Consider the following 15,747-nt stretch of genomic DNA (forward strand, 5'->3'; position numbering starts at 1 on the left):
CCTCACCAGAGTCCCTATGGTAAAGCCACTGGTCCAGATGCGGTGCCCGTTGACCTAATGAAATCTAATGCAGATTTGTTGGCTCCTCTATTTACCAATGTTTTTAACTGCTTTCTTGGAACACATGTAGCCTACCTGGAGCAACATCAGTTATGGTACTAATATTTAAAAAGGGAAATAGAGCAGAACCCAAATGTTACATGCCTCGCTCTCATTGATTTACAGTTACAATTTTAGGGTGGATAATTTTCAAAAAGATGCCAAAGTGGGAACAAGATAACATCCTTAGCATGTACCAGTGTGGCTTTACAAAAAGGCTGGCTACAATGGATCAGAGCTTAACCCCCCGCATTGTTTAATTGACAGATGCACCATCTCCAAGTGCTGTCTATTGTACCTAGCCTTTATGGATTTAACCTGTGCATTTGATGATGCTGACTGTGTGAGACAGTGACAACTTTGTGCGGTTTAAGATTGGATGCTGCTTTGGTTCACTTTTTATCAGTAGTTCATGAATATCTTTCAGCTGGGGTGAGATTTTGCCCCAGAGGAGCTATCCAATACCATTATATTACAACGTGTCAGTTGTGTGTCCTCACACCCCTCCTGTTTATCTTGTATCTTAATAAACTTAATTTTCAGTTGACCACTGCTAGCTCACATGTACCCTTGATCAATGAGGTCTTCACTCCTCTCCTCCTGTATTGCAGATGATGTGGTTTTACTGGCCCGCATCCCTAAAGCCTTGGTTGACCTGTAAAGTCTTTTGCATAGTTTATGACTGACCTAGACTTGGCAACTAGCTTTTCTAAATCTCACACAATGGCTTGTGGCCCCAAACATTTGTCTGTACGTACTCTTAAGATTTCTAAAATCAGATTGGGAAGGTTGACTAAACCTCCCTTGTCTCGAGGTGATCCTCGATTCATCTGAGATGTGCGCAACCAATATTTCCTACCGCTGCCTAAAGATTAGCCAAGCTATTGGTGCTCTTTTTAACCTATTGCGATCCTTGACTAGCAAACCAATTGCACAATTACTAGAGATATGCAAAACTCAGTGTGCACCTACGGAAACATATGAACCGGTGTAATGGGCTTATGGTAATAGCACTGCTGTACAGGTGAAGGAAAACCGAATTTGTAGATGTCTCCTTTAAGTCATCCCCCCCCACCACTCCATGGAGCTGGGTCCCCAATACATGGAGGATTTGGTTAATTTTAGCTCTGTACTTCTGTGGTTGTCTATCATACTTAACCTGCATGCATCCCTTATCACTTGATAATCTGAGATTTGTCATTTGATAAAGGGATGAACTTGGCATGGCTAGTTTATGTTAAGCATTGCTTATACAGGTTTGGATAGATTTAACTTTTTGAGGACAAATCACACATAAAACAAATGTTTCTTGAAAGAAGGTGTGTAATGTGGGAAGAATTGGAGCTCAGCAAACCCACAGTGCAGCTCTTTACCACTTTAAAAACTACTAAAGCTATTGAAACCTGTTTGTCAATGAGAGAAGACTTTATTTAGATTTATATCTTTTGTGCTGCTCTCTAAGACAGTATTGTAGATCTAGTATCTGTGTTTTTCCTTGTGCCTCTGATCAGTCCCTCTTGTATTTTTTATTTTTTTAATGCACTTTCTATATAGGTCACACTAAACAGTTTTTATTACAAAACACAATCACCAAGTATAGTGTTGAATTACAGCAGTTGAACAACAAGGATGTTTTGTTTTAGAGTGGGTGCATTATCAACTGTATATTTTCAACATTCTGGGCTTTGTCAACTTCTTTTAAATGTTTTAATTATTTGTGTCATAATATACTTTTATGAATATTTCTGATAATCATGGTTGTTCTGTCTGAAGAACTTCTGAAGTACTTAATAATAAGCTTTTATGATGGTGCTCCTCAAACATAACTGCATTTTTTGCAGCCCAAAGGAGCAGACCGAAAACAAAAGACTGATCGTGAAAAAATGGAGAAGCGAACGCCACTGGAGAAAGAGAAATATCAGCCTTCGTATGAGACCACCATACTCACTGAGGTACTATGCTATTTGACTTGTGAATGAATGAGAGAGATATGGTATTTTTTAAAAGGTTGTGTGTGGTAATGCTTAAAATTGACCATGGAGGCTTTTTCTAGAGCAATCAAGGGTCAATTTGACTGCAGGTCCTATTTCTTGGCATTTTGGTGATGTGATATTGTGGTGAAAGTGTTCTGCCAAATGTACAACTATGGCATCATTGTACATATTGGCATGTCAGTCATTTGTGGTAGCCAAGCAACCCAATTTTGAACAGCGTCCTTAATAGAACGATAGTTTGTAATATATATGTTGTGTGGTATATCTGCTTATTGCTAAACTTTGTCAGCTTAATACATTTTGTGATCTGTTACGCCTTTACGCATGTTCTAATTGCATTGTGAGCATGTGCATGATTTTGGAGTGTTAAAAAAATAAGTTCTTTTGATTGTTATTTCATAGAGTCAGCGATGGCGGGTTACCATTATCTGCAGCCTATTAACATAGCTTCAGTGTTCGTGTCCTTTTCTTTTCTTTTTTTTTTTTTTTTTACTGGCCTCATAGAAACAGGACATGCAACCAGTAGGTGGTTATTTGCACAGTTATTGATAGCACTAAAAATTATTAGGGGACCTACGAGGTCTACAAGAGCACACCCATTCAGGACACATTGCTTCATTGCTTCATTTGTATAGTGTTGTATCTGATAGAGACTTCTAGTTACAGATTCCTTACCTTAGGATTTATCCCAGGCATCAGACTGGATGTGGAGATTTTTCTTCTAGCAGTACGCTTGCGTGTTATTAGGTGGCGTCTGTCAACTCTGTTGGCGTTGTGGTCGCCGTGATGACGTCAGAAGTCGTACATAGATGCTGCCTCTGCACGGTGATGCCAGTTCTTCGCTTTCTGTGCCACGCGCTGATCTGGAGAGAGCTACCCTGGTAAATTTGTGACCAACTTTGACCCTTTTGTCGAGTTTTTTGTGCGTCGAGGATGTCCCCAAAGCCTAGTTTCAAGCCTTGCGAGGCCTGCCACCGCATGATGTCAGTGACAGATTCACACCTGGTCTGTTTGTGGTACCTGGAGCACGATCACAACCCGAAGTCATGCTTCGAGGGCGGGGCCATGCACCCGAAGGCCTTGGGGGAGCACTCCCTCGATCTTATGGCGGCCCGGTGCTCGACTCCTCATCGATCACGGTCTCTCTCTCTCTCTCTAGAGAGGAAGGTCTTGAGACCGCTCGCGGAGTGTCCACCACTTGTGGTCTTCCAAGTCTTCAGAGCCCTCTGGTAAGAAGAAGTCATCGAAGAAGGCTAGGCATCATTTGACTCCATCCTCGGAGCCTACTAATGGGTTCACTCTGAGCCTCCCCGACATTCCGGGAGCTGGAGCAACCCCTACCCAATTGGAAAAATTATTTGGATCCATGCGTCTCATTTTTTGGGCAGTCCGACCCCCCTTCTGCGCCTCTGGGGTCTTGGGGTTCGGCTGGGTGCCCTTTAGGTTCCACACTGGCAGCTCTGGCCCCGGCCACCGAGGTCCCCTCCGGAACCAGATCGACACCAGTCGTACCTTTGAGACCTTCCCCTGCGCATGTTTGACCGTCAACACTCCTGACGTCGGTTGTGCCCACGATTGACGTCGACCCGATCCTAATCCCCAACTACTCAGAGTTGGAGCGACATCAGCCGACACCACCCTCTTCTTCGATGGGGCCTATTCACCTCAGGTTGGATTCAGACCCTTTTTCTTCTGGCTATGAAAATGGTAAAGGATTGGAAGGGTCCCTGCATTCTTATGACTACCAGGACGATCCTAAAATGGTCTGGGCACAGGAATTGGGCAAGGCCAGTGGCCTGGATACTTCTCCAGATGTTGGCATGCTTTCTTCTACTACTGTGGCTACGGCGGAGGGAGGCACTTATTCTGTGGTGGGCAGTAGGCTGGCTGAGGTCCTTGGCCTCGAACTGCCTACTGTTGAAGTCGGGTCTATTCTCCTGATGGAGGTGCTTCAACCAGGGACTTCCACATTTCAACCTCTCCTTCCTTTCAATGAAGCCCTCATTGATGTCATTCTGGGTACTTGGTCCAGACCCAGCACAGGGGCTCCTGTGAACAGGGTGATCGCTCCAAGGCGGCACTCGCTCAGCAACGCTTTTTGTCTTGAGTTGAACTCCGGCCTCCTTTCTGCCTGTACCACTTCTGTCCAGAGTTCTGAAGAAGATCAAAAACGACTGGGCCAAAGTAATCTTGGTTGCTCCGGACTTGGCACGGATAATATGGTAACCAGAGCTACTGAGCATGGCCACCGATCCTCCACTCAGACTGTCCCTGGAGGATCTTCTTTCGCGGCAACAGGGGACGGTTCTCCACCAGAACCTGTCCAATCGTCGCCTTTGTGCGTGGAGATGGAGCAGTGGCAGTTGACGGCTTTTGACCTTCCACCCGAAGTCTGTGATGTTATCTTGGCAGTCAGGCGTCCCTCCACCAAAACGTTATACGCCTGTCGGCATTAATTTGTGGCATGGTGTACCAAGCAAGTCTGTTGATCCCCTCTCTGCTCCTTTCTCTGAGATTCTCTTGTTCATCCCTGCTTTAGCCAGCAGGGCTCTGCTTTGGGCACCCTTAAAAGGTTACTTATTGGCTATCACAGCTTTTCTTAGATTGCCTGATCAACGTTCCCTTTTTAAGGCACCTATTGTTGGTAGATTCCTTAAGGGACTCTCTCATTTGTTCCCTCCTACTTCGTTGATCATGCCTCAGTGGGACCTCAATCTTGTTCTTACTTACTAGATGTGTGGTCCTTTTGCGATATTACATAATTGTCCATTACGGCTCCTTACTTTCAAAACTGTTTTTCATGTTGCCATCACCTCTTCTTGCAGAGTGAATGAGCTTCAGCCTCTTTCTTCAAAGCCCCCATTTCTGTCTGTGCACCCTGACAAAGTGGTGTTACACACTGGGGTCTCATTTCTTCCCAAAGTATTACACCTTTTCATGCAATCCAGTCCATTACTTTGCCTACTTTTTACATACCCCCACATCCTTCTCATGAAGAGGAGAGACTCAACCGCCTGGATCCATAAAAAGCGTTGGCGTTCTACCTCAATCGTACTAAAGATTTCTGGTTGCACAATCAACTCTTTGTTGGATATGTGGGTGCAAAGAAAGGGAAGGCGGTGCAAAAGCATACCATCTCACGATGGGTACGTCTTTGTATCAAAATGTGGTATGCTTTGGTCAAGAAGCAACTCGGGCTTGCGCGCTCATTCCACAAGAGCAACTGCTGCTACCACAGCATTAGCATGCGGAGTTCCTGTCCTGGATATCTCCCAGACTGCAACGTGGGCATCCCTGCACATGCTTACTAAGCATTACTGCCTGGACAGTCAGGCTACTTTGGTCGTTCGGTCCTGCAGGACTTTCTAGTATGCTCTTGGTTCTCAGCCCAAAACCGAGATTGGCATTACTTCTAAGGAAAGGAATGTGCAACTAGAAGTCTCTATCAGATGAACAAGTTACTTACCTTTGGTAAGGATTTATCTGGTAGATACATATTCTAGTTGCAGATTCCTTACCGACCCACCCATCCTCCCCGCTTGCAAACTGATTTTTAGGGACAGGGATTCCCCATTCAGGGCCTTCGCTATGGTGCACCATTTTGAGTGTTCTTCATGGTTCTGTGCTTTGGTGTGGAAAGTCGTGAAAAGAAACTGACGTTATCGCGAAAGGTGGTGTCTATGACGACTCCCGACGTCATCACTGCGACCACGACGCCAACAACGCACGCGGAGTCGACCGATGCCACTCAACGATGTGCAAGGCTACTGCTTGAAGAAAAATCTCTGGATTCAGTCTGACGCCTGGGGGAAATTCTAAGGTAAGGAATATGCAACTAGAATATGTCTCTACCAGATAAATCATTACCAAAGGTAAGTAACATGTTCTTTAGTTCCAGTAACAAATCTCAACATAGTTTTTAGTTTTTTACAAATATTTTTATCAAACAGTCGCTCAGTAAACAGACACAACAGTGAATCTTTCGTATAGTGTATAGTTGAAGGAGAATAAACAAGATTGTAGGCATTAAGATACACATTGTAAAAGTTCAGCAAACCAAGAAGGGAACATCCTCTCCAAATGTAGTAGATTTCTAGAAATATGAAACTCCCAACCCCCCAATCTCAACATAGTTGAACAGAGTAGTACATAAAAAAGAGGAGATATGAATTCTCGCTATGTATTCGGCTAAGCAGTAATTGCATCTTTACATAGATAAACAACCGGTTTGATTTCCTTAATGCCAGGTTAAAGGTGTGGAATTTTTGTGCTGCCTAAAGAAGTCGAAACTCATAGACTTTACACTCAGTGCAATCCATAGCCTTAATTTTTGCGCCAGATCCTTTCATTTTCCATTTCCGTAAAATCAATGCCTTAATTCTATTACTTTGCCGCATCTTGCCCAAGTGACATTGAGGTAAAGGAAAAAAAGGAAAGTATTTGAAATACTTATTCTACGATCATTTAGGTGTGAAAAGCCACATGAACAGAGAATTGTTGTAATTTGTACATCCATTTCTATTTCTGTGCACCACCTCTGCATGGGAGACCTGCGACTCCTTTATGTAAAAGCCGTTTGTGTTCAAAACCTTACAAGGCCTCAAGCGCGCATGTTTTGGTTTGTGTTAGTCTGCTAATGAAACTATGGATAAGAATGGATCCAGAATATAATAAATCGAAATGGCATCAAAAGAAAGAAAAGCACAGGTGAACATATAATTTGTTTAAATTACTGTTTAATAGCAGTCTTTGAAACATATGTGCTGAGCTAATTTTTGCTCAATGTTTATTGACTAAATTCCTTCCTGTCTGAGAATCAACTACAGCTAAATGTTCCAAAAGATACCTTTTTGGCAAATGATTCTCTGCTGAGAATATAGGACCTGTATTCATCATTCAGGGTATGGATTGTGGAGCCTTGTGTTCTGTCAGTTCTTCGCTCTACTGTTAAGTAAAAGCAGTGTGTAGAAATGCGTTTGACATTTGTGCTGTTTCAGAAGAGAATATGTTTAATGTATAACGTTTTTCCTCTGCCTTCTGGCCTTCTTTGCCCATGTTTTGTTTATTGTCGATTCTTCTAATAAGCTGCAGAGACTCCAAGACATTCTTCCAAACTTACTTTGTTGAAATACAGATTAGGTACATAACTCTAAGGACCATTCTGGGCACTGTTCTTTCTCTTGCTTAATTCCAACTCTATCTGGTTTTCTACACATACAATCCTCCTATGTCTAGCCATTATTTGAGCCAGTCCGGGAGTATGGTAACAATGAAAACACCTTGTCATACTCCCATGGAGAGGCACTTCTGGTAGGTTAGAAACGTCAGTTACTTTTTGGTCTTTTGAAGAGTCTCCTATATGGCGTCAACATTATGATGCGTAACCTTCCTAAACTAAGATATGGGTGAGGCTCATGATGAGAAGGTGCATGCATCTCTTTAACGCTTTCACTTGTAAGTCTGAGAAATTGGTAATATCACTGCCCCTTTCAGCTACTAACAAATAAAGTTTACTGTCTGGGACAAAGCTAATGGGGTCAAACTATGTCAACATCAGTATGCTGTCTGCACCAGAAATGCCTCTTATAAAGTTCTGGTTTAAATGCAAATCCCTTTTTCCTCACAGTAGTGTGTACATATATATTACAGCTTCATTTAAGGATCATCTTACTCATTACATTTATTTATATATATTAGTGTGTTGGCATTCAGCCTGCTTTGAATCACCTGCTAATGTCCTCAGCTGTCATTCTCTGGGCAAAGATTAAACTGAGAAGGGAAACACCACTTATGGTGAAATAGTTGCATTTTTAATGCTATAACAGAGAGTAAATGAGTTCCTGTAGATGAACCACAAATACTATTATTTGTAAATAACATTTCTTCATGCCTATTAATGTATCTCAGAATCATTTGCTAATTGCAAAGCATGAGACTTTGAGCACACTAGAATGAAAGGGAAGAATATACATAGGATATAGCGTCCCTTATGCACTTTGTCTCTGTAGTTCAGCATTATCTCAGTTGGAATAATGTGTCACATATTTATTTATAATGGAGCCGTAAGTTTCAGTTGGGATGACAATTGTGACTTATTAGAGCTGATCATGGCAAGTTGTGCCAATCATCCTTTATCCATTTCTTTAGGGATGCCTACAATTATCTGTTTACAGTCTTCAAATCAGTGCTCCATTCCTCAAAACAATATCAGAGACACTCAGAAACGTGGTATTTGGTGCATTCTTGGTGAAATGTAGGAAAGTTGTTTCTTTTCATTAGCTGCTACATTTGCCAACTTGACTGATAAATTTTATTGTGATCAATGAATCTAGTTGAGAGGATCGTTACTATTGTTGCAAGTTAAAAAGTAAGTAGCATACTGCTGTGTTGTTTCTGCAGATCTTCTGTAGTCAGGCATGTATGATTTGCAGGTGATATAGCTTATTTTCCTTTTTAGTGCTCTCCGTGGCCAGAAATAACCTATGTCAATAATGCACCCTCACCTGGCTTTAACAGTACGCACAGCAGTTTCTCCCTCGGAGAAGGGTAAGTCTTGGCAACTTGACCTGCTTATCCACATATAACTACTTTAAAAGTGCTATTCATTTCTTACTGGTACCTTTGATAAAGGTGTTAAGACAGGTGTCCATAAGTGAGCCTGTGCTGAACATGCAGATTGTAGAGTGGTATCAATTAGAATAAAATGAATTGAGCTATTCCCAGCTAAACCCAAAAAGATATTAGTACAAAAAGTTAATACATTTTAAACGAATGCACACTTTGATAATTATGTGATTGTCCATAAGCTAAAAATGTATTTGCTTTTCTTTCTGCAAATATATTTCTATGAAATTGAGAATGACTTGCCTACTTTGTCCTGAAATAGCCATTTAAAAAATATATTTTTATTAGGAAAGATGATACTCTACAACAATAACAAACCATATTACAAAACACAAGTCAAATCGAGTCAGCAGAACCTGATATTAAAATTAATCAAGTACATAAACAAGTAAATCCCCCTCCCTGGTAAAATATTATCCCTAAAATCTTATACACCACCCTCCTCACTAACCCTCCTCCACCCAGCTAAACCGCTTCGCCTCAATGTCCTCACAACTGGAGAGAGTAAGCTTTTTCTATCCCCCCCCCCCCTTCCCGAAAAACTGGACACTGTCCTGTCTCACCCTGTCCGCTCCCCTAACCCCTAAAGTGACTATGTTAACTTCATATGAGCGTCTCAGAAGATGCACTTAGTCCAGCTGGCCCATTTCTAATCATGACAAGGTAGAAGACACTTTTCTCCTCCAAGCCCCCGGTCCACCCTTAATTCACCTATACTTTGCTGGCCTAGTCTCTCTACTTTGCTTTATAAATTCTATACCCATCAGTTCTTGCATAGTACTAGGCTTCCCGTTGGCTGAAGTAGCTCATTTGTGTCTCCCATTGCTCATAAGTGGACCCTGCCTTGGACTTCCACTAAGTAGTGATCAGTGACTGCGTGATTAATGCTGCTATAAAAATGAAGTCCTCAGCTGTCTGGGTTTATAAAAAAAAAATGGCGATTTACAATGTCCAAAAGGCCACTCTTGGGAAGAGATAGAGATTCTCTTGAATGATCCAGTTTACGGCATAAAATGCTGTCCACCAATAAAATTTAGTGGCGTTACAGGCCCAAAACATATGGAACCTCTCCCCCTCGGCATTACATCTTGGGCACCTTTAGGCAATCAGTGGAAAGATTTTGTTCAAAGCACAAGGCATTCAATAAAGCATCGACAAATTGAGGAAGGTTATACGCTGGAAATCTGCACCCCTGAGAGAGGTAAAACTCAGACTAAAGTACCTCTCCCATTGTTGGGCACTAATATCAACCCTGATATATTGCATTCATTTTCCCCTTAACCCTTTAATTAGGTGCATAGGTTCTGGGGTTAAGGCCTGGTACCAAAATTTAACAGCAAGGTTAACTTCGTCCCCCCTAAACAAATCTTTCACAATTCCCTTAAAAGACTCGATGTCCATTCCATTGATGTCACCTAAAATTGTTCTTATTTGGGCATACAGAAAAAATGCTGCTGGCTATACAGTGTTCAGCCGAAAAACTGCCTGTTGGGAGCTTAACCTTGGCTCTGAAAAGAAGTCCCCCACCTTATTTATACCCAAGTCGGCCCATTTGCCTATAGTTTCCGCAGTTAATCCCAGCAACAGAGCTGCAAAAGCCTAACAGCATCTCTGCATTAATATGGTGACTACCATGAGCTGAGAAAATCCTATTGCTGCATAACATCAGTTGGTAAACCACTTTATATCTGATTTTCTTTGGGAGTTTAGAGGCTTTGATACACAAAGAAGGGTCAGTGAAGTTAAAGGCAGTCAGTAATTGGAGAAGAAACACATTTTCAAAACTAATGGGCTCTTCTGACACAAATGGCATATCTGTATTGCCAGGGAAGCTAGATAGTTATGCCATAAGTCTAAGAGTCCCAAACCACCCTTGTTCTTTGGAAATTGCAGAGTAACTATTTTGACTTGGGTGATTTTAGTTCCATACAAATGAGTGTATAGATTAATCCAACCTAGAAAAGAAACCATTATCTAGTTTATATGAAACAGCCAAAAAAAAAGAAATGCAAATAAGGGTAGTATCATTTTAATTAGGGCAATTATATCAATAATTGAGAGCTGGAGTCACCTCCAGGATAACAGTGAATTGTCCACTCTCCTTAAAACAGTGTAATAATTACTGTGAAAAATCCTCTTGTTTTTAAAAAAAATGTAAATAATTAATGTATATATTATTCATTCTCAAAAGGGGCTAGGTCTTTATGGAAGCGTTAAAGAGTAGACATTCAGGGCCTCATTATGAGTGTGGCGGTCTTACCGCCGCGGACCTGGCGGTAAAGACCGCCGCATTATGAGTACTGCAGTGTGGCTAAAGCCACAACCCGCCCGGCCCGTCAGTGAGACCGCCGGCCGTATCAGGAGGCAGCATACCGCCAGGCTTTTCGCGGTGTTCATCCTGCCACGAAAAGCCTGCCGGTAATGCACCCAGCGACAGGAATCCCCATTCCTGTCGCCGGCACATGCACACGCACTCCTACCCCCACATGTCCACACACCTCCCACCCAACCGCACATATCCATACAAAGACCCCCACTTGCTCTCACCCTGACATATAACCACAACCACTTGCACTCCCACATATGCACCCCCACTCCCTCTGCATTCATGCACACCCTCACCCCCTCTACGCACGCTTACATTCACGCACTCCCGCATACATGCACACATCCCCCTCATCCACACACTTGCGCACACACACTCCCAGCTGCACACTTGTACACACCCCTCATCCGCATACATGCAGACACACACCCCCAGCTGCACGCATACATCCAAACACCACCACTCGCTTGCATACACGCATTCAGACAGATACCCCCACCCCTCTGCATACAAACACAGACGCACTCGCACCCTGACATACCCGCCTCCCTTCCGCTTCCATTCGGACACACATACCCTCCACACAAATGTGCATATACACATGCACTCACACACACACCCATTCCGCTACACATACACACCACACACATGCACCCAACAATTTCTCCCTCCCCCAGCCAGCACCCACTGCAACCCACCCTCCCACCCTTTGAATGGTCCACTTACCTGTTTCGGCGAGGTGGTCGTCCGGGAGGGGATGGGTCCTGGCATCTTGCACCATCAGCAACTAACTTGTACAGGACACCGCCACGCCATATTACGTATCGTAATATGGTGGGCAGAGTCCTGTTGGCATGGCAGTGCTGGCGGTGGAACCGCCTCTCTTCCTCTGTCGGCCAGGCGGATGGGGTCAGATTTCCGCCCATAAACAGGCAGAAATACACAGCAACTCGAAATATGGCGGTCTGTTGGCGGCAGCGGGTTCGCCGGTCTTGCAAAAAGACCGCCAAAGTTATAGTGAGGGCCTCAGTCTTAGACTCTCTTCACTTTTAGCCTCCTGAAACTGTAAAGGTCTTAATTATTTGTAATGCCCTGATTATATTATCTGCTGTAGGTGTTTAGTCCAGCACAGCATCCTATGCATACAGCTTTATTAACTGGGGTCCCTAGAATGGGATTTGAATTCCAACTGTTCTGACACAGGGCCTGGGCTTGGGGCTCAGTGAACAGGGCAAATAGCAATGGAGAGAGAGGGCACCCCTGCCTCATCCCCCGCTCTAACATTAGTCCCCCTGCCTGCTTGTCATTAATAAGCATTTGAGCTCTTGCTCCCTGGATCGAGCTTGTGAGTTGGAGTGGAAATCTAAACTTACTTAAGATGTGGAAGAGACATTTATCACTAGCGGTGAATTAACCTCATACTCCTGAGCTTGCAATGTACCTTGCTATGTTCCCATGTTTTCTTTCATTGACTCTTAATACTCATGCTGTAACAGATGATATGACTGTGTTCGCTTACTCCATATAATGCTAATAAAATTGGTTACAAAAAAAAATAAAAAATGTGGAAGAGACATTTCCAACTCAAGAGGTTGAATGCCTTCTCTGCATTTAGTAGGATAATAACTGCTGGCACAGAGTCTGTAATATCGAATACAAACAAAGAAGGGCTAATATGTCAGGAGTGTTTAGAGAAAAGTTGGTCCTGTGTACGGTACTCCCATCATAATACCAAAAAAACAAAAGTACACAGTTCCAGCCAATAGACTAGTACAAATGTAAACAGTAAGTAAGAGAGTCTGAGTCTGCTCTTATTAGAACAAGAGTCTGTAATAGCCAGATCAATGAAATCAGCCATATACTTTGTATTTTTTAATGAATTGCAGCCTCTGATAAATCCTGTTTGATCTGGAGAAACCAATACTGGAGCAACCAGCCCAATCAGATTAGTTAATATATTTGTGCATATCTTATAATCGATATTTAATAAAGTAATTGGTCTGTACGACCTTGGGTCCGTTGCCAACTTTCTCTTCTTATGGATATTAATCAGAACCTGTTTAAAAAGGAGTTGGGTACCTGCCACCTCACAGAAGGTAATTTAATAAGGAAGTGAGAGATCATAGGAGGCTGGGTAAAAAGCTTTATAGAACTCTGGGGCCCAAACCATCTCCCCCTGACGCCCTACCATTTGTCATCTGTCTTTTTGCCTCTCTGACCTTTCTCCCTGCAATTTAATTGAGTAACATTGTAGAGGCCTCTGCTAATGTCAAACAGGGCAGGTCCAGATCTGCCAAAAAGTCTCCCAATACTTGCTCTCTAGCTTCTTCTGCCCCACCCTTCCTATCACCCGATAGGGTGTAGAATAATATTGATGGAAAATTTGTTTGGTGTCCTCAGCCCTGTCGGTAAGCTGACTCATACATGAGTCTTTAACCTGTTGAATCAAGTTACGGTTTCTCTTCTCTTTGACCCGCCATGGCAAGAACTGGCCTGTGTACTCCTTCATACACCTGACACTGAAAGGTTTGATTATTTATCAGCTCTTTTCCGCTTCATCTCTAGCCATCTATCTCATAGAAAGATATTAGAACTATCATACAGTGCAACTTGATATATTTGGTCAACATCTAATTGCAAGAAGAAATTGTTTCCCTATCCTTTTTAGCTTTCAACGCTGCCCGGGACCTGAAAACCTCACTGATGGCACATTTAAATGTCTCCCAGAATATCAATAGATCTGCTGCGGCGTCATTTTGTTGGGAAACAATTTTGGATCTCCACATTTACCTTTTCCTTTCCCTTCCTTTCTAAGAGAATGACCTTTTCCATAATCCAACTTGACTTTGCCCTCTACAATGGGATTGAATAGTTATGTACTACAGCTTTGTGCTCAGGAAAACATCTAGCATTGTGGGATACGTATAATGTAGCCTCGATCTATGATGCCAAAAACAAATCAATCTCAGAAGCGTAGTCAGTGTTTAAAGTAACAAGTGAAAGATTTCAACCCTACATCCTTAGAGCGCCAGACATCTTGTAAACTTAAACAAGTACACAGGTCTCTAAATGCTCTCTGATTGTCTTTCATGCTGAATGCGTGTTACATTAGAGAAATCTAAAGATGAATCTGGCAGAAAACTAAAATGCCCGCCCAGGATAATATCCCCCAATAAGGGCATATGGGGGACCATGTTAAATTCTGAAGGTGACTAGGATAATCTCTAACTGGGCTGTAATTGTTCCCTATAGTAATCCTGTGTCCTCCATACCTCTATAGGAAGTCTTTGATAACCTTATTATACTTTGCTTGTATATCATACTTAAAAAAGATAGACAATTCCCTCTGTGCCATATGTGCTGAGGAGAAGAATACATCCCATGCACCCAAATGCCCTACTTTCTCCCTTCTCCCTCACTGATATCCATTGAGTCTCCTGTAACAGAAAAATACTGGGTTTATATTTTTTCATACAGACAACAGTGCTGCCTTCTTGACCTTGTTGTTCAAACTGTTAACATTGAAGCTAACAAACGTTAGATTGGCCAGCTCCCAGGGGTGATTTGTAGCCCTCCTAAAGAGCCTTTACTGGTACCTGATCCTCTAAAAAGTTAGCCCCAAAACTGAATCTGAAACAAAAACATTTCCCTGTCTTGTACTCTGCTCTCCCTCTCATCCCTTATTATCTGATATCCCTGAATCGCCCGTCTCTTTTATTTCTGCCCTTCTTTCCTCTTCCACTGTTGGGTGGACCCCCGCCTTCACCCACCCAAATGGGTGCGCTGTTTATCACCAAACATGGGAGGTGCCTCTCCCGCACCCCACCTCACACCTTTGTGAAGAGAAGAAACAAAGAAAGAGAAAAGAGATGGGGAAGATGAATGAAATACCCCACAGGGAAAAAAGTACTAATTGTATGGCTGTATCACATTATCTAGGTCATCATGGTGTGAACATCCAGTGATCAGTTAGCCCCTTAACAACCGTATTAATCCTCCTGATGTTGCAGAGGTATATTAATGGATATGCTCTAATCCTCTCTGCTTCTGTCTGCACAGTTCAGGACCCCCCTTTCCTTACAAAGAAGCTTACGTGTGAAGAGAAAGGTTTGAGTTTGATATGAGCTGTAAACTCCTGAAAGTTCCATTTTCAATAAATCCTTAAAAGTGCTGTGCGGATAGAGGCCAGGACCTTGAATTCTGGCATAAGAGTCCTAATCTCCTTCTGCCTTCTAGCAGTCTCTCAGACTGGATCTGGAAAGATTGAAAATGTGAAACCTATGCCCAAGGAGGTACATTTTCTTGGTCAAGCTGGGCTGAGAACTAGCTCGTTTACATGATATTCTTCAATACAAACAATGATTTTTCCACAGCTTTGAACCTGCCTTGGGGGTGCCTGCTGGGACTCAATGCGCTCTTGCTGTTGACAGAGCCTGCGCTGGCATACCGCAGTTTCTGAACCTGGTGACACCCTTCATAGTTGCACCACTCAGACGGTGATGCCTTGTATCCCTCGGGGATCCCCCACAACCTGGATGTTGAACCAGCAGGACCGATTCTCAAAGTCCTTGCACTTTCTTGCCAGGGCTTTAATTTGTTGGCTCATGCCAGTAGCGTTAGTGGCGCTAGATGTGGTGTGCTTCTCCAAACTCAACAGACTCTTATACACCTCCTGCCACACGCTTGTAAGTAGAAGATTGCAGG

General features: G+C 42.9%; 1 protein-coding gene across 2 annotated transcripts in view; it reads left to right on the forward strand.

Annotated features, from left to right (window-relative positions):
* TFCP2 (transcription factor CP2) overlaps window positions 1-15,747 on the forward strand; it is a 348,159-nt gene that overhangs the window by 180,290 nt on the left and 152,122 nt on the right. For both annotated transcript variants that reach the window (XM_069230905.1, XM_069230906.1), the window contains exons 8-9: window positions 1,941-2,051; window positions 8,551-8,639. In XM_069230905.1, the coding sequence (XP_069087006.1) occupies window positions 1,941-2,051; window positions 8,551-8,639 (200 nt within the window). The remainder of the gene's footprint in view (window positions 1-1,940; window positions 2,052-8,550; window positions 8,640-15,747) is intronic.

Source organism: Pleurodeles waltl, chromosome 4_2 (assembly GCF_031143425.1).
Source record: "Pleurodeles waltl isolate 20211129_DDA chromosome 4_2, aPleWal1.hap1.20221129, whole genome shotgun sequence".
Classification (NCBI taxonomy): Eukaryota; Metazoa; Chordata; class Amphibia; order Caudata; family Salamandridae; genus Pleurodeles; species Pleurodeles waltl.